Source organism: Emydura macquarii, unplaced genomic scaffold (genome assembly GCF_026122565.2).
Source record: "Emydura macquarii macquarii isolate MOO-44397 ecotype Brisbane River unplaced genomic scaffold, CSIRO-AGI_Emac_v2 contig_1253, whole genome shotgun sequence".
NCBI lineage: Eukaryota > Metazoa > Chordata > Testudines > Chelidae > Emydura > Emydura macquarii.
Window position 1 is genome coordinate 4,659,721 of NW_027131390.1, and position 22,614 is coordinate 4,682,334.

The 22,614-nt window shown below is 40.9% G+C and overlaps 1 protein-coding gene across 11 annotated transcripts in view; it reads right to left on the reverse strand.

The window, feature by feature from the left end:
• Positions 1 to 22,183, reverse strand: part of MAP7D3 (MAP7 domain containing 3) — a 63,836-nt gene extending 41,653 nt beyond the window's left edge. For 9 of the 11 annotated variants that reach the window (XM_067548056.1, XM_067548050.1, XM_067548048.1 and 6 more), the window contains exons 1-4: positions 22,083 to 22,182; positions 7,415 to 7,516; positions 6,446 to 6,526; positions 4,039 to 4,202 (exon numbers count right to left, since the gene is read on the reverse strand). In XM_067548056.1, coding sequence (XP_067404157.1) covers positions 4,039 to 4,202; positions 6,446 to 6,526; positions 7,415 to 7,516; positions 22,083 to 22,131 — 396 coding nt within the window. In that variant the 5' untranslated portion in view covers positions 22,132 to 22,182. Of the gene's footprint in view, positions 1 to 4,038; positions 4,203 to 6,445; positions 6,527 to 7,414; positions 7,517 to 21,925; positions 21,944 to 22,082 lie in introns of those variants that run through there. The other 2 variants (XM_067548052.1, XM_067548057.1) reach the window with 2 other exon arrangements.
• Between the last annotated feature and the right edge of the window lie 431 nt (positions 22,184 to 22,614).

Sequence of the window (22,614 nt, forward strand, 5' to 3'; positions counted from 1 at the left end):
TATATAGAACAACAACATTCACCCACAGGTGTCTTGATTATCAAAGATTTGTAAATATAAAATAAGGGGAAGGATTATAAAATCTCAAGTGTTAAAACAGTCATTTCTAGACTTCCAAGCAGCCAGTAGGGTATGAAACTCCAGAATTCTCCTGAAATAAGATTAGAATTTTTTTCAAGTGTTCAGATATTAAATAATCTTAGCAAAATTATTTGAAGTAAACTAGGAGACATCTTTCTCTGTGAAAGAGACCTTTAATTAACATCCCACTGGACTTTTAAAAAGTTAGAATGTTGGCTAGATTTTTTTTTTTTTAAAAGAAAAATAATTCTTTTGTAAGAAGAGATCTCGTTAACCTCAAAGCACAGCTGCTGAGAGAAAATACTGTTGCTTATTGAAATATGAAATACCCAAATAAAGTACACTTTTTTAAAAAATTTAAAAGTCTGCACTGACAAATATTTAGAACACATAGCACTTTATCTTTCCAAAGTACTATGCAAACATTAACGCATCTCTCTAAACATGAAGGAATTTTGCCATTGACTTCAATGGAAGCAGGATGGGATCCAAAAGAAGGTAAAAGATTTAAAAGGAAAATTTTATGACAAGCTGAAAAACTGTTTTACTTGTAAACACTAGACTTCAGCATTAATTGCTGACATGACTAACATCTGGAACAGCACTGAGTACAGCTCTGCCCTCTGTCTCAGGTATTCTTATCAACTGGTAGAGAGGGAAAACAAACCCAGAACATTGAACTCCAGTCCTAGCATAGGAAAAGGGTTCCACAGTTCACTTTTAACAGACCTCCTCTTCACCATCCTCAAGGATATAAGCATATGGGACTGCCTGGCTATGAAGATCAACAACAGGGTCATATGCTGGAATAGCTATGATTGTGAGCTACTTAACAGTATTTATAACCAACACACTACAAGATACCAAGGGACCAGTTATCCAAACAACTTTCTCTCCTGGGGACAGACGGCTTCCATTCTCCCTTAACATGAATTTAACAACAACTCAAACATCTCAGGATAAATTTTGAGGTTTCTTCGATGACAAAATGAACTTGGAAGGAAAGGGTAAAAATGCCCAAAATTCTGAAGAAACAAGAGGTCTTGTTTGCCATGCAAAGTTTTTCAGAAAAATAATCTGCAATTATTCCAAAGAATATCTTCCTCTAAAGAAAAATAAGACACCAACTCCAACACTGATTTATTTTACTGACTTTTGGTACAGTCTAGGACCCTTATCCTGCAATCACATCTATGTGGACAGAACTAAAGTTGTCAACAGCCTAAATTTCTAGGCAAAGATCTATTGAACACACTTCTACTGGGATTCTTTTTATTATTTGTATTGCAGCAGAATTTAAAGGTCCCAATCGGGTATCAGGGCCCCATTGCACCAACATAAAAACAGTCTCAAAAAGACAGTCTAAGTATCAGTAGCACACACATGACCATACATTTTGCATAGCTATTAACAATGCACATGAATCTTAATTACTGGCATTAAAGAGAATAATGTTTTTTTAATGAGGCTTTCATATTTAGTTTCAGGCAGGTGGCAACTAATTCTTCCACCTGTTCTGACTATAGTGATTCCTCTGGGAGGTGACTAACCAGAAGTGATTTGGCTGAAGCATGAAACAAAAAACGTAAAAACATGGTTTGTTGTGTGCTTTACCATCCATTGTACTTGGCATATTTTGGTGTGGAGGAAAATGTCATATTGGTAAATATCAGTTTATTTTAAAGACAAGTATTTTCTGATTGTATTTCTCATTATCAAGCCCCTACCTTCACTTCCTGGTTGAAAACAGGTTGTATGGATTAGACTCTCACCATTAGGCAGAACTAGAAGACCCTATCCCAGGTGGTAGGTTCTGTGTGTGTGTAGATGTCTGATCCTCTTTTAGAGAAAGAATCTGGTAAAGATCAGGTTAATATCAGTCAGACGCTAATTTGCCAGTGATTGTTTTCCTGAGAATTCAAATAAATGGTTTCATCAATAGCCATTGGTGTTGCCTTCAGCCTAAACTTTCTCCGGAGAAATACTGAAACTAACAACAGTGTTTTTGTGTTCCAAGAGATGTTCTATTAGGCCTTGTTTACACTAGACAGTTTTGTCGACCCATGTTGCAGAGATGATCAAAAAACGCTGTAATTACGCTTGTCCCTGTCCACATAGCACTCGTGTCATCCAAGTGCCTCCACAGTTGGTACTCTAGCATCAACAGTGAGAGCAGTGCACGGTGGGCACTGTGCAACTCGCCACCTTGTGCTGCTAGGAGTTGTGGGAAGGTGGAGAGGATCGCAGTGCATCATGGGTGCGGGCTCAACACTATGGCTCCCCATGTTCGCCAACAACCTGATCTCCTGCTCCACACGGTCCTCCAAGTCAACATTCTTATCCACGACTTCTTCATCAGGGTTGAGTCCAGGGTCCGCTGCCTCCAGGCCCACAGAGATAGCCACGTGTCTCTTGGCGGTGGAGGTGGGTTGCTGCTGAGGATGGTTTTCAGCTCCTTATAGAAGCAGCAAGTCTTCGGCTCTGCCCCAGAGCGATGGTTTGACTCTCTAGCCTTTTGGTACCCATGCTGCAACTCCTTGATTTTCATATGGCACTGCAGTATGTCCCGTGCATAGCCCTTTTCTGCCATTAAATGAGAATCTGACCATACATATTGAAGTTCCTTTGGCTGGGGCAGAGCTGGGACTGCACAGTCTCCTCTCCCCAAATGCCAATCCAATCCAGAAGCTCCGGTGTGCTCCAAGCGTGAGAGCGTTTGGTGCATGGAGTCACCATGGTCAGCTGGGAAGATGTGATGTGAGGTCTCCACACCAACCAATCAGGAAGTGGAATTTCAAAAATTCCTGGGACTTTAAAGGAGGAGGGGTGGAAGGCTGCAGAGCAGCGAAGTTCAAATGGATGGCCAGAGCAGTCAGGATGAGCATCATGGGACACTTCCTGGAAGCCATTTACCGTGACATAACCAAGCGCAGTGTCTACACTGACGCTTTGTCACTAAAAGTTTGGTGCAAAAAGCTCTTCATCTCTCATTGAGGTGGTTTTATTTTGTCGCAAAATCAGGGGAGTTGGGTCGGTTGGGGGGGGGGGGGGGGATTTGGAGTGTGAACTCTACTACTGTTTAGTCAATCAAAGTCAGCTTTTTGTGCCAAAAGTCTCCAGTGTAGACCTGGCCTTAGTCTGCAATTCCATCCTGGACCAACCACCAACTGAGCAGGACAAACATTTTTGTTTGTTTTTCCGCAATGTAAATTATTCCTTTAGCTGCTAAATTGAAATACCTGGGACTCGATTACCTCAGATAACATTAGCTTAACAATATTTAAGTGAAAGAGCTGCACACAAGACATGCACAAGAGGAACACCGGGCAACTGAAAAAGGCACAAAACATGCATGCAACCAATTTAGGACAATGCTTCTAAGAGTGCAGAATGCCATGTTTGGTCAGAGGGAGGACAAAGTGACAGTCATAAAAGAATGGTCAATACATAGTTCAAAGTAGAAAACAATAACTAGATATGGGAGGAAGAGTAGTCTGATCAGCAGCACAAAAGAAGGCACTATGAGTAGTAACATAGGAGAACTGAAGGAGTGGGAACCAGTCAGACCCCAGTGCAAAAAAAATCAAATTAGGAAATCACGTTAGTTTACAAGAAACACAGCAAAACATGTCTACAAAATGAAAGTTAAACTTTCTAGGTTTATTTTCACACTCAGGTATGTTAAAAACTATTAAGAACAAAACAAGATAACTAGCTAACGTTTGATATATGGAGGACTAGGACTGACTGGAATTAACTGTGTGACTAAATAATGGACCATCACTGCAACAGGTAAAAGCATATATGTTAATATCATAGCAGGAATTCCAATAACGTCCAAAAAACCACAACTGGCCAACATACTTATACTATTCTTAACTAATCTATTTCATGATAAGGATATCATTTAGTATCTAGACAGTTTTCACAGTGTTACACAGAAGCTCTGAACAGTACCTTTTCCTCCTCGATCTTTTGTTTTCTTTTTTCTTCTACTGCAGCTCTTCTTTGTTCTTCTTTCTGTTTCTGTTCTTTCAATTTTCTCTGTCTTTCTTCCATCTGTTTTTCATACTGGAGCTTTGCTTTTTTTTCTTTTTCAAATATCTGTGTTTCTTTGGCAGCTGTACATTTTTAAAAAAAAGTTTAAATAATTAAATTTAAATGAAACATTAAAAAGTATTCACAGATACTACAATTGACAAAGGTGAAAAGCATATTAATCCACCTCTGCAACATAACACTCAGGCTGACCTAATTCAGATGTAGAAGATGTATTGCACTCATCTATACAAGTTAATCTTACATCTTAATCAAATAATGTTGCATGTGATCCAACCTTCTATTCCATTTGTCCCCTACTCTGGGAACAGATTGGAATGTTTTCTGAAGTTTACACTTTATGATCCATATGTAAAATCTTCAGCATTGAGAATGTGCCTTATGCTATGCATAAATTTGTGGTGCAGTCATAATATTAAACCCTCACTAGCAAATTGGGCCTCAGAGAGGAAAACTTAACATGGACCTGAGTGTCACATTTCCCACCCATTTATTATGGGCAATAAAAAAATCTAAACCACTGAATGAGAAAGAAAGAAAGCATGGCAGCTAACACATCAGAACTCAGATTATAGGTACCTTCTCAAAAATTCAGAATCTTCAACAGCCTACTCCTGGAAATTACTGTACAGTTTAAAGGCAAGTCCACAAGTAATAAAAAACCAGAAATTGAACAGCCTCAGGCTTTTCTGCCATTAGCAGGAACAAGTTAACTAAATGGACAAATCATTGTCTGAGCTTACCACACATTTCCTGGATGAGACCTTGGATTCATAGCTAAGATAAAGTTCAACATAAATTTATTTGATAATTACTCAATACAGGAGTCTCTTATTCTTCCTAGAATCCTAATGTGACGCTGTCTGGATTAGACCTTTTAGAATATGATGTAATATCAGTATTGCAAAGTTACAATAATTCGTACAAAATATGCCCTGTCAGTTACCATTAGAAAGGTTATAATTTGCTAAGTATGATGATATTGTTTGTGTGTATGCATCATATTTGTATCGGAAGTTATGGATATGTTTGTTATATCTGTATTTCAACTTGTGCTGTGTTTCTGGGCGACACCCCAGACACGCTGGCTGCAGCAATAAGCCTGCTTAATGACCCACTAAGGGAACTCAAAGATACATTAAACCAAGGCAAGGAACCCAGGGGCTACACCTTATGAGTCACCAGCACATGCCCAGGTGACCCTGGACTCCATCTTGTTTCTGTGACTTTCCACAAGCCACATGGCACAAGGACATGAAAGGCAGCTGCTCCATACCATGTTGTCTTCATTCCTGCTTCCTACCTCTGGATCAACTTATCTGCAACTGAAGCTGTGAAACAAGAGACTCAGACCCATCCAGGTTCTGGATGTATACCAGGACTATACAAGACTGTAAACGCCACAATTCTATTGAAAACCTGATATATATGGACTTTCTAATCATTTATATGTATCTGATTGCTTTAATCATATAACACCTCTCACACCTTGTTTGTTTCTTTCCTTTTATAATAAACCTTTAGTTTTAGTTACTAAAGGATTGTCTGGCAGTGTGGTACTTTGGGTATATCCAAACATTTTGATCTGGCAACGTGGCTGACGCTGACACTTTGGGGATCAGAGGAACCTTTTTGGTAAAGGCAATAGTGTTTTAATAACTTATCCCTTTCCTGGACCCAGTGGCTGATTGGGAACCTGAGACTGAAATGCAATAAGGGGGCTGTGCAGCTTCTTGTTTTTAGTTTCTTGATAACTAGTGTGGAGGATCAGAAGCACTGTTTGTGACTTGTTGAATTTACTGCAGCGTTATCCACCTCTTTGGGAGAATCTGCTCTCTTTTTGCAGCCTGCCCTGACCTTGGCATTTTCAGGTGGCTACCCTGGGCATGGAAAGGTCACACCTAAAAAGAAATAATGTTGAAGGCAATCAAAGCAGTTCAGGTGGCCAAACATTCTTGGGTCATTAACAATATTGTCTGAATGGTACTGTACATACAATGTAAACACAGAAATCTGTCAAGGGTCTTTTGTCTACCCTGATACTTTTCTCAAAATCTCATTTACCAATATTGCTGCATTGGTGGTTGCAAAAGTGGGGGTTGGGAGCTTGGCTAGACTGGCCATTAACATTTTACCACTATGTAGTCTACCCCACATAGGCTGGAAGTGGAAGTGGTTTAAGAAGAGTGCCAGCGTACACAAGGCCAAGGGGACTTTGGGAAAGAACTAATGTGTGGCATTGCATGTGACTCATACCACAAGCATTAATACATTTTATTTTAAATATAGCTAAACATGAATATACCATTTTGTTTTTCCCGCTCTTCTCTTCGCTCCCTGGCTAGTCTTTGCCTTTCTTCTGTTCTCAGAGTGGAACCATCTATCACTGTCAAAAAAAATGGATAGGTAATCGCCAATCATTCAGAACATAGAGGTTTAAAAAGAAACAAGTTGTTTTAAATATAGATTACTGACATTATTATTGAACCCATTCTGAGGAAGACACCCATTCACCACAGTATCGTGCACTTTGTACAGGTCAGAAGAGTATCCAACAAACTTTTCCCCCAGTACAGGAAGCATATACTCTGGAAATCCTCCTCATTCACCCCTCCCCACACAATAACCAATCCAACAACCTGGAGGGGCCCAGCAAATACCAGCCATAAGATTAATAGAAATTAATTGGCCAAAAATAGAAATGTTACGGCCCAAGCCATAAAATTAATAGAAAGCCTAAACAAAGAGGTGGGCCCTGCATTATGATCTAAGCACAGCCCATATTTCTGGCAGGTGCAAATTCCAGAGGTGAGAGGCTGTCACCAAGAATGACCAGTCTCTGGCTCCCACAAGGTTACTGCAGGTACATTTAGCTCAAGTGCTGCTGTTATAAAAGCACATGTTGTGAAGAGCCTAGGGGACAATGGTCTTTCAGTTAAGTGGAGCCCAGACCATTTGGGTCTTTGTAGGTAGAACCAAAACCCTTACTTGCACCTGGAAGTGAACTGGCAACCAGAGCAGAGTATAGAGCACAAAAATTAGTTGGTCTTCACTGTTCTCCCCAATTCAGAGTGGGCAAGCTGCACTAACTGAATCCTGGGAAGAGTAAGAGCGGAAGCCTGAGTGGTGTCCTAAAACCACTGGACCATTTGCCCAACTCTTAGTTCTCTAAAAGGAGAGAGCAAAGCTGCTTCAGAAAAGTTCTGTCCAACCCTGTCAACTCCCAATGGGAGTCAATGGCACTTTCAAGATCTACGGTAGTCAGAGATTATACCTGGTTTAGTTGCCGTCTTTATGCTTATTGCAGTTTGGACTGGAACAGGGCTAACACCACTTTGGTTTCTTCTTTCTTCTGCTATTGCTTGGGCTGCGGCAACTGTAAAAAAAAAAAAGTTACAATTTAGAGAGAGAAAGTTACTACCAATAAGATTGTCATCAACAGGGCTCATCATTTATTGATTTTATTCCTGAACTCTCTCTCGTTAGGTTCCCTTTGTATGTTTCCTGTACCAGGGTGCCATCTTACGCTTAAACTAGTCACCCAGTTCTCTCAGCTAGAGTGAAGCAACTGTGAATGGTAAAGTAAATGGATGAGGAGAACTATACAAGGTTAAGGAAAGACAACCTACCCCATATCTCCAAGCACAATTAAAAAGGGAAATACCCCTTTCATGAGTGATGTGTACAACACTCCCAATCTTCCCTCCATGTAAACCCTTGTAGCCAAAGTAATGAACATAGAACTAGGAAACCATATGGATTCTTTCAGGAATCAAAACAAAACAACCTCAAGAACAACCATCAAGAAGCCAGACACAAACATATAAGCAGGACTTAATATATATAAAATAGACACATATATATAAATAGACACATTTGTTTTAAACAGCAAAAGTTATCCTAGTCAACTGATTTAAAGATTATAGTTAAGGGTGGATTATTATTAAATTAGATATTTTTCCTAAAAGAGCCAGTGTTGTCAATGGCCTATTGGCTTTCCTTTAAATGTGTACTACAGAATGCAAAGGAAGAACATTTCTCTTCTCCATGACAACTAGTTTTGTCATGGTAATAATGCTCCCTAAGGCTGCCCAATACATTCACCTCAACAAGCGTAATCCCATATGATATCAATGATAAATGCTAATTACAATTATTCAGCACCTCTAAATTGTCAGCCTCAGGTGTTGCCATGTCTTGAATTAATATCTCCCTTCAGCACCAAACAAAAGCGCTCGTTCTTCAATCTGATCTACGTATTCTATTATATCTTTGAGGGTCTTTTCACATAAATAAGCGATATCAGATATTGCAACGTGGTATTCTAACCAGTTGACAAAATATAAAAATAGGGGCACATCGCAATTTTACTAAGTGCACTAAAGATTTAAAAGTCAAAAAGCTAATTTTGTACACTGGGCATTTGTCATGCAGACAACATTAATCCAACTCAAAGCAGTGGACAGAGAACACAATTTTTCCAATCATACAAGGGCTAACCTGAGAATGAGACATAACACAACACAGGCTACAGCAGTCATATCAGAGTACAGACACAGACACAGCACTTACTGCACCAGTGAAAATGATCAACAAAGCCTTCAATTAATAGAAGACTAAAATATGACCAATCTTACAACACAACTGAAGAATAAAATTGAAAAGCCTTTTGATAACGATACCAGGCTATATAGCCTCCTCTCCCAATGAGAGGAAGATGAGGGGGTATAACGATTTGTAGGAGGTAGATCAAGAGAATTCAAATTAGTAAAGATGGAAAATGAACACTGCAGACCAAATTCAGCCCTGGCGCAAACAGGTTAAATGTCCTATGTCTGACTTCAATCACACCAGATTATTTACACCAAGACTGAAATTTACACCTCAAGACTCAAAATAGATTTTAAACAATCATTCTGCTGTGTGATTGATTCTTGCATGAAGTGAGTTGCAATTTAAACTGGAATAAAATTTTGAGGATGGAGTTAACTATATGCAAATATTGGGATACCTTTAGTCCTTAAATTCATGACTTGTTGATTTACTATGCAAATGAAATTAACTGTTTCCTTTGGCTTCAAACCTTCATTAAAGATCCATTTTAAATGTTTTAATGCTAAGAATTTTCCATAAAATCTATTTATAGACTCATTTTAACTTTTATGAAGCTGAAATCAATACATAAAAAAGGGTGGTAAAAATAGGACTACATAAATTTCACAAAGTCATGAGTTCTACCTTCTCTAAAATATTTCCATTTTTTAAAAGTGAATTGTGTCTTAAATCTCTTGGGATGGTATTTGCATCTCTCCCCATATCAGACACAGAGAAGTGCCCTTTTAATTTTTAAAGAGGATATTTGGGGCCTAGTCACAGTAATTTCACATTCAAAAGTTTCCAACTTTCACATTTAAGATGCTATCCACTTTACCAATTTATTTGCATGGGCTTTTTTGGGGACTGTGAGGAAAGATAGAGATTGATGATTGGCATTTTTGTGCATTTTCTTTCAGATTAATTTCTTCTGGTTAATTAACACTGATTAAGTGGCCGGAGCCAGTTTGGTATATATTTTTAAAGGTTTGACTAGGGCATACAGAACACAAATAAGCACTTTTATTCTTATATAAAAATCCAATTAAACAATGTATTCCCTATATGGTCATTTTTAAACAAATACTTAATTGTTTAATTTTTTACATTAATTATCCTATTATTTTTCCATGGCACCTATCACCAGTATTCTAAGCATATTTTAGCCATGGCAAACTACTACCCAAGATAATCCTCTTTCCTTCCCCTCCACCCACCCCACCCTCCTCTGAAAGACAATTCAGGACAATGCTCCCTAATAATGGAATTAGAGACATTAATTCTTTCTCACAGGTACAAATTCCTCTTAAGAACAGTCTTGACAAGTTTCCCTTAGTGCTAAATAAACAAGCAGCTCCAAAACTAACACAGCTAAGGTATTTCTAAAATTGAAACTTTTTAGTCCTTATTTTTAGAAATGTGAATTTGAATTTAGTGCTGGTGAAAGCTACCTGGGAAACAAAGCCCTCTATTCCACACAAATTTCCTTACACTGCCCCACCAATGTGCCTACAATCATGATCTGGAGCCAACACTTATTACCCAGTGGTTGCCAGTTAATATCAGTGGAGTGGTAGGTGAGTCTCTGTTCCAAAAAAAAAGGGGGGGGGGAGAGAACAGAAGAACACTTTTCCTAGGGGGAAGTGTGCAATAATCTAAACTAAATCTGAGCTGGTAACAGCAATGATGGTGTATCAAGGTTTGCAGCTGAAATAAACAGTGGCAACCTCCAAAAAAGTCATCCTGGTCAATGCTGCTGGGGTTGTCTAATAGAAGCTGTAGATCCAACATCATTTCCATTTTGGAAGTTTGTTTTGTAACTTCATCAATTAAAGGAGCATACATAATTCTTGCAGAGTCTTCCAATTCCCTACTCCATCCTATTAGCACCACTTCATTAAACATCAATAAGCCCTCGTGCATGGTTCCCTCTCTACCAAATAATAAGTAAAACATTTCCCAGCACTGGGTGAGCCAAGACAAGGGTAGGTGCCATCCAATCTGCTTCAATTAGCATAAACCCATGCGTTCTTACTAACCCTCCTAAGAGTCTAATGTAAACACTGAACAATGAGGTGATCAGCTAAAACCCCACAAGAGAATTTTCAGCACTGAAGGGTAATTGCACAAGCTATATTTGGGGAAACTGCAAAATAGGAGTATGAAACCACTAAAGGGCACCTTGTCTCACTAGGGTTCTAAGGCAAATTGTTGCAACCATCTGCACGAAGTGGAACTGCAGCACAGTCTTTTGGTTGCTCCCAGTTTCTTTCTTGGCTCTGATTCAGTCCATCCAGTCTCTCCACGGCTGTCTCATCCACCCTAGTGCCCCTTTTCCAAATTTAACTGTGAGGCTTTGCCTTCCGTACAGCATTTGGAGCATGTTGCAGTTTTTCTATACTCTGATACTAGACCAAGTGTCTTAATCAGATTTGATGTAGAAAGCTCTGGGTTCTTCTAAGGTATTTTGATATAATAATGTATATAATATATACATATATAAAATATATAATAAAGCATTTTGAAGAGAACAAAGTCTTCCTCTCCAAATCCACTCATATATATTCCCCAATCCTTTGATGATTTAAAATAAGTTAAGTAATTTCCCCACTCAGTTTGGCAATTTTTTTTATTACGTTGTTTATTGCATTCCGTTTACAAACATTTATCTATGCACCAACCTTCTGCTATAACTGACGTTGTCCGTAAAAGAACACACAGCCCTACAATCCCAACTGTGTCAACAACAACAGCCAAGCACTACATATTGTTTCTTCTCTGTCTAAAAGCATAGTGTTAACTAAATGATGTTTACAAGGAAGCAGGGAAAATTGGACAGGTTGAAATTGTTCATTGTGCTTCTTTGTGAGTGATTCATCAAAACATATTTGATCTCTACATGAAATTCTTCACTAAAATATATCTACATTAACAAAGATAAAGCACTTGACCCAAAGAGGATGCTTCTCCCCCTGACCCCCAGTTTCCATGGGCCAAAAACCACAGAAGCTTCTTGCCAGTTAGAAAGCTTCCACTGAAAGCCACTTTCACTCCCCTAAAATAAACAAACCAAATAATCACTATCATAATTTTAAACATGTCTTTTTTAAAACAAGATACCAGATTTCAACATTACTATCCTTGCATAAAAGAGTTAACTTTGGTTGGGATATATCAATCACAACTATTTATATCATTTCCATACAAAAATAGGCAAACTCTAAACTGCCCCAGTGCATCAATTACCATGAAAAGTTTACACACTAAAAACACAAATGTTATTATATCATTTCAAATTGATTTAAAGATAAAAAATGAAAAGTTACACCTTACATCACAGTACCTTTAAGAGCAAGATGCCCACAGAAGTAGATCAGACCCTCAATATTTGACACCGCAGGACATCAACTTAACAAGTGCAAGGAGGAGCAGGTTAAACTGCAGAGGTTTAAATGTCAACTCTGAGTGTGGGATTATTTTTAAATTTTGGGGGGTTGTGTATGCACTCAGAATGAATTACCAATTTATAGACGTTTCGGGCTTCTAATTCTATTCTTTTTCAACACTATTTCTTTGCATATGTCTCACAGTACAGGCTTGTCTTCAGTATAGCATTAGCCCAAGTTATTTACACTCAGATTAACTTGAGTTAGGCCAAGTGAGGGCAGTCACACTGCAAAACAACATCTGAGCCACATAAAGCAATTGGATTAACAGCAAAGAGTAGCCTGAGTCCCAACTGCATTTCTAGCTCAAGCATCAGCAGCACTCAACCTACACCCTGAAAAATCGGCTAGCTCCAGTTTAAAGCACCACTTAACTCAAGCAGAGATTTAGGTACAGCTGGGAGTCAGCCTGGAGCAACACTTGAGTTATACCCTGAGCTAAAAGTGCAGTGAAGACAAGCCCCATGTTAACCTTTTGCCCTCCCTTTCATATCTACTTTTCCTTTGTAACATCCATTTACATTTTTCTTTCCTATAGCATTATCTTTAGCAAAGGGAAATGGGCTAGCTTCCTCAGTTCCCTCCTTCTCCCTTTCATGATCAGTCTAGTTTCTCCTCTCTTGTTCTGAGCATTCCCTTCTAAATGTTATTTGTCCTCCTGTTTGCGTGAGAGCTATTGTTTAATATATCAGAACTCAAACAAGCAGCCATCTGTGCAAAAGAGCCTAGCACTGCAAATCACAAGTGACTCAAGTCAAATTCTGTGAAAGCACGACTTTGAGCTCTCTTTAAAGAGAAAAGAATGGCTCCGTTATGCGTCTGGATATGGTTTTGTCATGGTAAAATTAAGCAAAATTCACAGAATAGTCATGGGGGAGAAGGATAAAATTAGGGAATGGTCATGATGGGGCTAAAACCGAAGTCTGAGCCCCGTCACACAGAGCTGAAACCAAAGTAGTCACAGAAATCTGTTAAAGTCACAGAATCAGATCAGTGATCTCTGTGACCAAATCATATCCTTAGTAATGTGATAGAGAGTAAGTGAAAACTACTGCTAGTGCTTTTTTAAAAATCGTTGTCCTTTCTTCACTTTCCTTATTAGGGTGACTACACAACTTGTCTTGTTAAAGTTATTTTTGCTTCTCAGCAAGTGAACAAGAGGTGCTACACAAGTGTACGGGGAGATTTTGATGGACCACATGAGTGTAATATTGATTATCATATTTGTTGCTAACAGTAGCCAAACTTGGTAGGCCTTTCTGCAGGCCTGTGCAGCCTTGGCATGACTAAGCTTCTTGCTCAACCTTTGCCTGACCCCGCAGCCCTGCCTGATGCTCTGGTGGATGTGCTAGGATCTGTGTTTCAGGAAAAGACCAATAAGCTTATTTATGCATGCCCTCTGGGAGAGGTTTGTTCTATTGTCTACTAACAAGGATAAATAGGAGGGGAGAGGCTTGGACTCTGTGATCTCTTCTTGGACACAGCTTCTGGATCCTCCAACAGACAGCTGGAAGATCAGGCCAATCAGAAAGCCATCGATGTTTCCACTCGATAGCCGCCCCAGACTTTGGTAATTAGTAAGGGTAGAGGGTTGGGGTTTCTTACTAACCTGTTGCGGACATGTGTAAATTCTTGAGCCTAAGTAAAGTATAGCTTTAAAGAAAGAAAGAACACTCTCGTGTTGTGCTTTATAGTAAGAGCACTTTTGTGTTATACTGTTTCTACCAGTTCATCTATCGGCTGGACGGCCGTGTCTCCATTTGCTTATTTCCTGACACCACCTCGCACAAAGTAAAGTTACCACAAGCTTTGGGTTGGCAGAACTCTGGGTAACACAAACAGTGCATCCAAGATGCACAAAAAGAGGCCAGATCTCAACACTGATGTCTCCAACTCAGTCATGCATCAGTACCTCCTCAGTGCTGACATGTTACCTTTTTATAGTAGTTTAGATTGTCCTTTTGCAACACCAGAATAAAACGTTTGCTTTTCATTGTCTTCTGCAGAAAAGAATTGTATGAAATTTAAAGAATTAAACTCCAGTATTTATTAAAACTGAAAATCATTGCACCCAAAAATCTTTGTTAAGGTACAGTGTAGGTTACAGGCGCATCTAATTTATAATTCAGTTGCACCTACAGACCCCAAACATGTAATAAAGAGATGGTCTCTGCCCCAGATAGTTTATCATCTGGATGTGTGAAAAGATGACAGGAGAATGAAAACTAACAAACAGAATAAAGGCAGGAGAAGAGGACAAGGTAACAGTTCAAAGAGTATGCTTTGCATAATAAACCAAAATCTCACTTCACCTTGCCTAGCCATTGTCAAATGAAAGAGGCGAGTCTTGAGGAATTTAAAGAAGAATAAGGTGATGCCTGCCAGTTTGATCAGGGGACTGATGACCAAAGGCCTAGCATATTTAGAACACAACGTGGATCAATAATCTGTAATTTAAATCAAAGCATTACATTTCTTTCAAACAATTTGAGAAAGCTAAGTGAAACTTGAAAACTTTCAACTATAACAGGAATCTGTGTGAGACCTGGAATTAAACACACAAATTCCTGTCAAAGAATTATTTTAAGTCTTTATTTTCATTTATACTCAGTTTTGGTGGAATGCTATGAATTCTGTCAGTTTGCAACTATTTTTCAGTCAGGCAAAATAAATTTCTAATGGCTTTTCAAAATTTGGAGCAATTGAGGAAAAAACTTTCTATTTGCTATCTAAATAAGCCCTATGTAAAAGATAGTTAAGTGATCTAAGCTCTGGGCAGACATTGCTAAATTCTATCCTGGAAATTTCTGAAACTTGTACTCAATTAAGCAATTGATGGGCTTACAGCAATCCTTGCACAGTTTACTAGCTGCTGTTGGTTTGCCTACCTTCCAGAAGCACAGATCACCAAATCTGCGATCTACTAATAATTTTACAGAAGTGGGTGGAGTTTGGCCTGCAAAGTGCAGATTTCGCCAGACAGGCTAATTCTGCATGCAGCTCATACTGAAATCAATGGCAGATTCTGGCCATCAATAGATACTGTGGTGACAGATGTGCTAAATTATAGAAAAACAAGAAATAGATTATATTAAATTTACTCAAACTTTTCCAAGTGTTTCTGGACCCAATTCTGAGAGCATCCTTTGTTCCATCTAAGATCAACGTTTATAATCTGTGTTTGAGCTGCAGTCTCATTATTTTACTCAACAGGAATTATTTCACATGTGTTTTAAATACCTTTCTAATTAATCAAATGCAAATTAAAAAAATGAAGCAATCAGGGATATCACTGTAATACTGACTACAAAGGGATATTACTTATATATAACATATATCCTAGAACTTATCATCACCAAGTTCTCAAATCACATTTATGAACATTTGCTCTCAATCACTCTGCTGTAGGTATTACAATTTGGATTTCAAAGATGGGTGAGCTAAGAAACAAGGTAAGTGACCTATCTAAAGTCACATAATCAGACAGTGGGAGAAGTGAGAACAGGACACACGAGTCTTCATTTCCAGTCCTATGCTTTTACCACATGACAAGCAAGATTAGTGGTCTATAAATTTAACACAGTAATCTATTGATGTAATCTTTTCATTGGAGATGGATCAAATCTTGATCCCATACATGACCCTGTAACTTTGAAAAGACAAGATATGAGAACATGCATCAGAATGGACTACCTTGCTGCAGTCTACATAAGCATATAGATATATAGAGGTATATAGATTTGTATTTTGTAATTACAACCAGGAATCAAAAAATACACTTACTCTCTCTGATCAGGCTCAGAAAATTTCTGCAGAATTTAAGCATGCATTAAAAAAAATTTCTAGCCCTTACAACGTAAGATAACCTTCCAAATGTGGACAAAGATACCTAGTGTTATCTTCCTAAGTCTACACACAATCAGCTCCAGAGTCTCTACTACTGCTTTATAGTCTTATCAAATAACAGGAGAATTAAATTAAGAGTTAGCCCTAGTCTACGCTACGGAGTTGACCTAACTCTGTAAATGTCTACACTAAAATATAGTTCCCACAGATGTAAGTCGCCCACTACACTGACTTAACTCCAAGTCGTTAGGGTGACGCAGTGTCCAAGTAGACACTGCGTTACTTACATCGCCTGTTGGCTGCCAGCCCCGTGCAGGGCCCAGCTGTCAGTGCCCCACAATGACTCATGCCATTAAGTCATTGGATGTGCTTCTGGGGAGTACAAGCAGTCAACAAAAGGACCATATCATAGATGTGAAATACTGCTTTAATTACTGCAGTGGCTGCATGTCGACTTAAATCAGCTTAATTTTGTAGTCTAGATATGCCCTTAGTCTGCTGCTCCTATGCAGAACTGTGGTAGGCAGTTAAATTGTCAAGAATCATGTCAATTTCATACAATTGCTTGGAAAGTGATCTAAGGCAGTATTTCTCAATCTTTTTGATACCAGGGACCGGCTTGCTGCCTTCCTACACTGTGTCAGGGAGATCTCGGGGCCGATGCTGTCCACAGACCAATCATTGAGAAACACTGATCTAAGGTATTAATATGGCTCCCCTTAACATAGTACATGAGTATAACAGCAGGAAGCTGGCAGAGGGGTGTGCTAGTGAAGATCTGAGAGAGGGGCACAGAGAAAGTTTTGGAGACTGCTCCTGACTACTCTGCAGAAGCTAGCAGGCGCTAGACTAGAGGTCCCCAAACTGTGAGGTGTGCCCCCCTCGGGGAGGAACATTCAGGGAGGCATGGCAGGGCCAAGGCCAGCCCCCAGAGGGAGGCAGGGAAGGAGCACCACCCAGCATTGCTCTGCCCCAAGCTCTGCTTCGATCCCATCGCCCCCACCTCTGGCCCCAGCACCTGGTAACAGCCCCTGGCACCCAGCGGCTCGGCTCCCAGGCCCCCAGCCACCACGGCCCCCCAGCCCACCTCCAGCCCTGACTATGGCCCTGTTCCCAGCTACAGGGGGCACGGACAGAGGTAAGGGCGGGGCACAATGTAAAAAGTTTGGGGACCACTCCTCTGGACAGAACAAAAGAGAAAGACTTCTTTCTCTCTTCAAGCAGCAGAGGACTGTGTGGAGATTAATTCATCAGGCACTCAATAGAGCCCACAGCCTGAGATAGTACCTGAGACAGACTCCCATCATTCTTCTATTTTTCAGCTGCAGTACTTGGACAGAGCTGGGCAGCTCACCAGAGCACTGCCTTTGGAATTCACCAGTACTTGCTCTTCTTTTGCACATACCTCTGACTTGTCTCTGGGCAGCAGGCATCTGGTAAATTTTTCAAATCCAAGTTAAATCATAAATAAAAGATATGAGAACTGGGGGTCAAAGAGTGAATTTGGTGGCCTTGTGTGTTCTGGACTACCTATCTGAGCACTGCAGGTTCAAGACTATTTGTACATCATTCAGACAATTCAAAACAAGGTTATAATTATCTGCACTATGACTACTAAAGAAGTTATTAGGAAATCTGTTCTGAGATAGACAAACAAAACCAGGCACATTGTAGACACAAAACCATCATTCTGTGCTTCTAACGTACAGTTCTACTATGAAAAAGGATCATCTAAAAGTGACATCGTGAAGCTCAATATTTATGTCTCAGTGACTCCTGAGCAGATTTGTTCAAAGCATTTTTTCTAAACAAGCTACAATGCAAACGAAACCTAAGATCAAAGTCAAGCTAGGGTGTCTTTCTTTCTCACCCACCTACAACAGTAACAAAGATTGTGCAGGTTAAGTGGAGCTGCAAAGGTGTAACTAATTCCCTTCAGTGAGGCTGGAAAAATAATTTGGCCTTGCAATTTCAACACAGGCCCCAAGCCTATAAATTGCTCCATGCAGATGTACCTCCTCTGCACTCACATATAATTCCATTAACTTCTATGGGGAATCCATTCATGCAGAACAACGTGCAGGATCAGGACTCTGGTTAGCAATTCTGTTGAAATGTGAAAAGCAACAGAAGCCAGCTCATTCTCCTATAACTGTGCTGATTCTGCAGTGGTAATTGGAGGGGAGGGGGATTAAAAAAAATCAAACCTTATTTCTGTGTCACTAACATGAAGAGATCACAAATACACAAATGCAGCAGATCTATTGAATAAGATGTTATTTTTATCCAGTCACTTTTCCGGTTAGAACCTCACATTTCATTAGAGATCCACACGGAGCAAATGTATTAGTTAGATATTGAATGAATTTACTAATTATTTTTAGAGGACACAAGCTCTGACCATACAGGGCTTGGCTAGCCAAGAGATGGAAACTACGCCCACAGATCTGTCAAAATAGATTCACAGGAAGAGGGCACCATGCTGTTGTCCTAACTTAAACTTGCACAGATTTCCCACTTGAACATACAGATCTTTGAAAAAAGTAGGATTTGGCACTTAAATTGTTTTGTTTTTTTAAATACCCATTCCCACAATTATCCGATATACACCCCGATGTGACATCTCCCAATGAAGCAGAAGTTAATGGAGTCAAGTTCTTGCAATGTAACAACAGCCAGTTGCCAACTAGATTACAACAGTCAAGATAAAGCATTTCATGACTAATAGACTAAAAAAGTAAAAGCAGCCTATTATAACTTAAAATAATTTCAAATATTTACTCTGTTTACCAAATGCCTTCTAACTGAACAAGCCATAGAAAGCAACAGACTAACACCGTGTCTCAGCAGCGGTTACCAAATTAAATCATCAGTAATATAATAAGCCATAATAAATAAATAGCCATAATAAAAGGCTATAACTTTGAAAATATCCAGAGATCAGCTCAATGGAGTAAGGTGATGCCATTTATACATAGTTTGTGAGAACAATCATATTTCAGATCTAGGTTTAATATATTTCCTGCGCTTGCATCATTCATATAAGTGTTAGCCAAATTCTAGTTGCAGGACCAAATTCTACTCTCATGCTGTCTTCCTGAAGGCAATAAGGTTGGATAGATGAAAGAACGTGCAGAATGTGAACACAATGGAATCACAGAACTGCCACTGAGGGCATGATTTGGCCTGCAGACTCTTTATTACAGACGATGCATGAAGAAAAAGCACACTTTCCCCTCAGATTGAGTAGGCACAGCTGGAGATGAGAAAAATCCATGTCTTTAATTTAAACTTAGGAATTGTGATAAGGAAGCTATTGAGAAATAATAAGAGCAGACCCCCATTATGCCAATTTCAGGGCTTGAAACAGTGACCAGACTTCTACCAGCCAGAAGACTAAACCTACATCCAAAGGTTTCTATGAAAGATTGGAGGTAGGGGAGAGGAAGCCAGTAAGGTCCAGGGAAAATGTTCTGCAAAGAAAGCTAGATCCCACCCCCAGCTATTGGGAAAGAAAAAGTCTTTGGTTTCATGGCAGGATGCTGTCCATACTGCATATTAGCATCTGGCTAGCAGGTATTTGATAAGTTTGTAGCTCCCCTCCCACTCACCTCAACTCTCTGTATGCTGGCAGGCAGAAAGTTATAACCCTCCACCCCTGCCTCCCACACAATCAAAGAGCCTCTTGAGGTCCTCTTTGTTGCTGTACAAATGTTCGCACTGGCATTGGGGATGTGGCAGAAGGGTCTTCATTACTCTCCTGTCCCACAGCCTCCTCATCTCCAAAAAGCTTCTGTCTGACTTGGTTTCAGATCACAACTTTGCCATACATCAGAAATAAAGTGACATAATTCTTGTCAATTTCACAGCTCCCACAGGGTCCTGACTATAGGCTCTGAAACTGACCCTTTGGCAATATCACTCTGAGTGCTTGGAAAAAGTCATATTGTAATTGTCTGTTTGTGGACTCACTTTAATTCATGTTAGTTGTCTTTGTAATCAAAAGTACCAAAATATGTTTTATTTAAAGTTCAGATTCAGCTCCATCAATTTTCACCTCCTAAGGGAAAAGTAAGGAAGAGGATTTTTCAAGCCCTGTCATTTTTAGTGTCACTTTTTAATTCTGTTTTGTTTTTTTAAAGATCTTCACTTTAGAAAAGGAGATAGGGCTGGATGGCTCTAGGAACCTTCCCCTCTGGTTACCTGAATTACTCTAGTCCAAGACAGCTGTTAATAAGAGTGGATGCCACCTGCTTGATGGCCTCTGGAAGGATTTGATGGTCTCCAAACTAGATTTCATTAGACAAGTGTCCATCTCACAAAGCATCATAAAAATTAGTAATTTCAGCAGAGGACAAGAACAAATTGGACACAGAAAAGAAATGACCCTTTCACTCTTAGTTAAGGTTCCTTCAGGTCAGGACTGAGTTATGTTGGTGAAGCTGCATTACTATTACCTGTGCTCTCTAGTCTGTGGACAAACAGCTCTTGAATCTGATGTCCTCGGTCAAATCATTATCTTTCACAAGCACTAAATTTAAAAAACTGGAAAGGGGAAGGAAACGGAAGAACACACACACCAAAGGAGGAAGAAAGAATTCCAGATCTGAGCTGAAGATTCAAGACCTTAAGACCAATTTGTAAGAGTCACCAGAACTCTTACATCAGTAATTGCATCGGTACATAAAGAAATCTCAGTCTCAGAAACAGATTGACAAGTTTAAACACTGACACAGTAAATTCGAACACAATCTAGGTTAGTTAATTTTTACATCAAGCATGCAAACCAGAGATCACAACTCTCTTATTTCTCTCTTCAATGTACTTAGTCTGGAATAATCAAAATGTTTTAGTCTGTACCGACTCACCCACAAATCTATTGTGTGCACACATGTACCTTGACATGCATAACACTCACTCTACATAGAACACAAACTGGATTAAGAAGGACCCCAATACACATAATGACTCAAACAGGAAAGAACAAACCAAAGTGGTTTCTAACACTCTAAATTTAAATATCTTTAGCCCTATTACTGGTATCTTAGTTCCAAAAAAGTATTAAAGCATCATTGAGAATTTGATTAGGAAGCAAAATTTAAGAATTCAGGCTGTCACTTCATCCTTTGCAAGATATGACAGCAGACACTGGGCATAACAACTGTGATGAGCTATCTGCAAAATCTAGAAAATTGAAACACAAGACTCATTAAAGAAATACAAGGATCTGGGAGTCACAAAGGCCTGAAGTGGCACTCATTCCTGTCTATGTATTGCAGACATCTCAAATCAGCAGCTGAAGACTTGTATGAAAATTACTGCTGTGGTTTTATAGGCAAATCAGGGTGGGTGAGGGTAAAGCAGAGTGGGTTTTTTTAAATGTAAGTCAGACCCTACATATTCATGCTACATCTATGGATTGGAGTGAGGAGGGAAGGGGAGGAGAATTCTGTTTCATATTCCAGTCTAGAAATATTTTGATGTTCAAACCCAGAGGTAGGAAGGCTGGGATTTAAAGCTGTGAGAGACTCAGCAGAAGTTCCAGATTTCTTTTCCAGAATCCCTTTCCCATTGCAAAGCCTGCCCCGCAGGAAGAGGCCAGACATGAAGCACAGAAAGGAGGGCGCGGGGGAGGGGAAGCAGGAGGGGGCGCAGCGCAGACAAAAAAAGGGGAGTGGGGGACGACAGAAGAGGGGCGTGTGGTGTGTGGGGGTGAGAGACGGGCGGTCAGGTCGGGACAGAGAGACACGGGGCAGGATGTGGGGCTCGGGCCAGTGAGGGGAAGGGGGGAGGGGGCAGACACGATCTCCCGGGGGCCCGCGCTCCTGGCTCTCTGCTCCGGGGCTGGGGGGGGGGGGAGCTGGGTGGCGAGGAGCCCGCCTGAGGGCCGCGTCCCTGACCTCCTCTGCGCCCGGCCCCGCAGCACGAGAGGGGGCTTCCTCCCCTCCCCGCGCCGCCGGCTGCACAGGGCCGCCCGGGGCCCGCTCCCCTCTCGCCCTTCCTCGGGTTCGGCTACAGCCAGAGCCCCGGGCCGCGAGGCGCCCTGCCGGCTCTCACCCATCTGCTCCCGCAACCCTTTCAGCGACGAGCCGCCGCCCTCCGCCATCTTCAGCCTGGGGAAGGACTGGGGGGGGTGGGGGAGGGTGGGCGAAGCCGCCTCTGCCGGCCGGGCAGAGCCTAAGGAGAGCGGGAGGCGCAGTGCGCAGGCTCCAGGCCACCCGCGCCCAGCAGCGCCGCCGCGAGGGAGGGAGCAGCGCCCAGCGCCGGTTCCTTAGCTCCGCCCCCCTCAGCGCCCCGCCCTCTCCCGGTCCCCTCAGCACCCGCCCCCTTCCCGCCGCCTCAGGCTCAGCGCGCCTCAGCCTTCTTCTTCTTCTTCTTCTTCGCCGCCGCCGCCGCCCCCCCTGCCCCGCCTCAGCCCTTCGCTCTCCCGCCCCCTCTCCCTCCCCCTCTCTATCATCCTTCCCCCCCGCTCCATGGCCCCCCTCATCCTGCCCCCTCCCCCTCACCTTTTCTCCCATCCCCCCTCCCCCGTCTGTAAAGCCGGCAGAGCGCCCCCCCCCCCACGAGCTGTAGGACGGACATACATCCC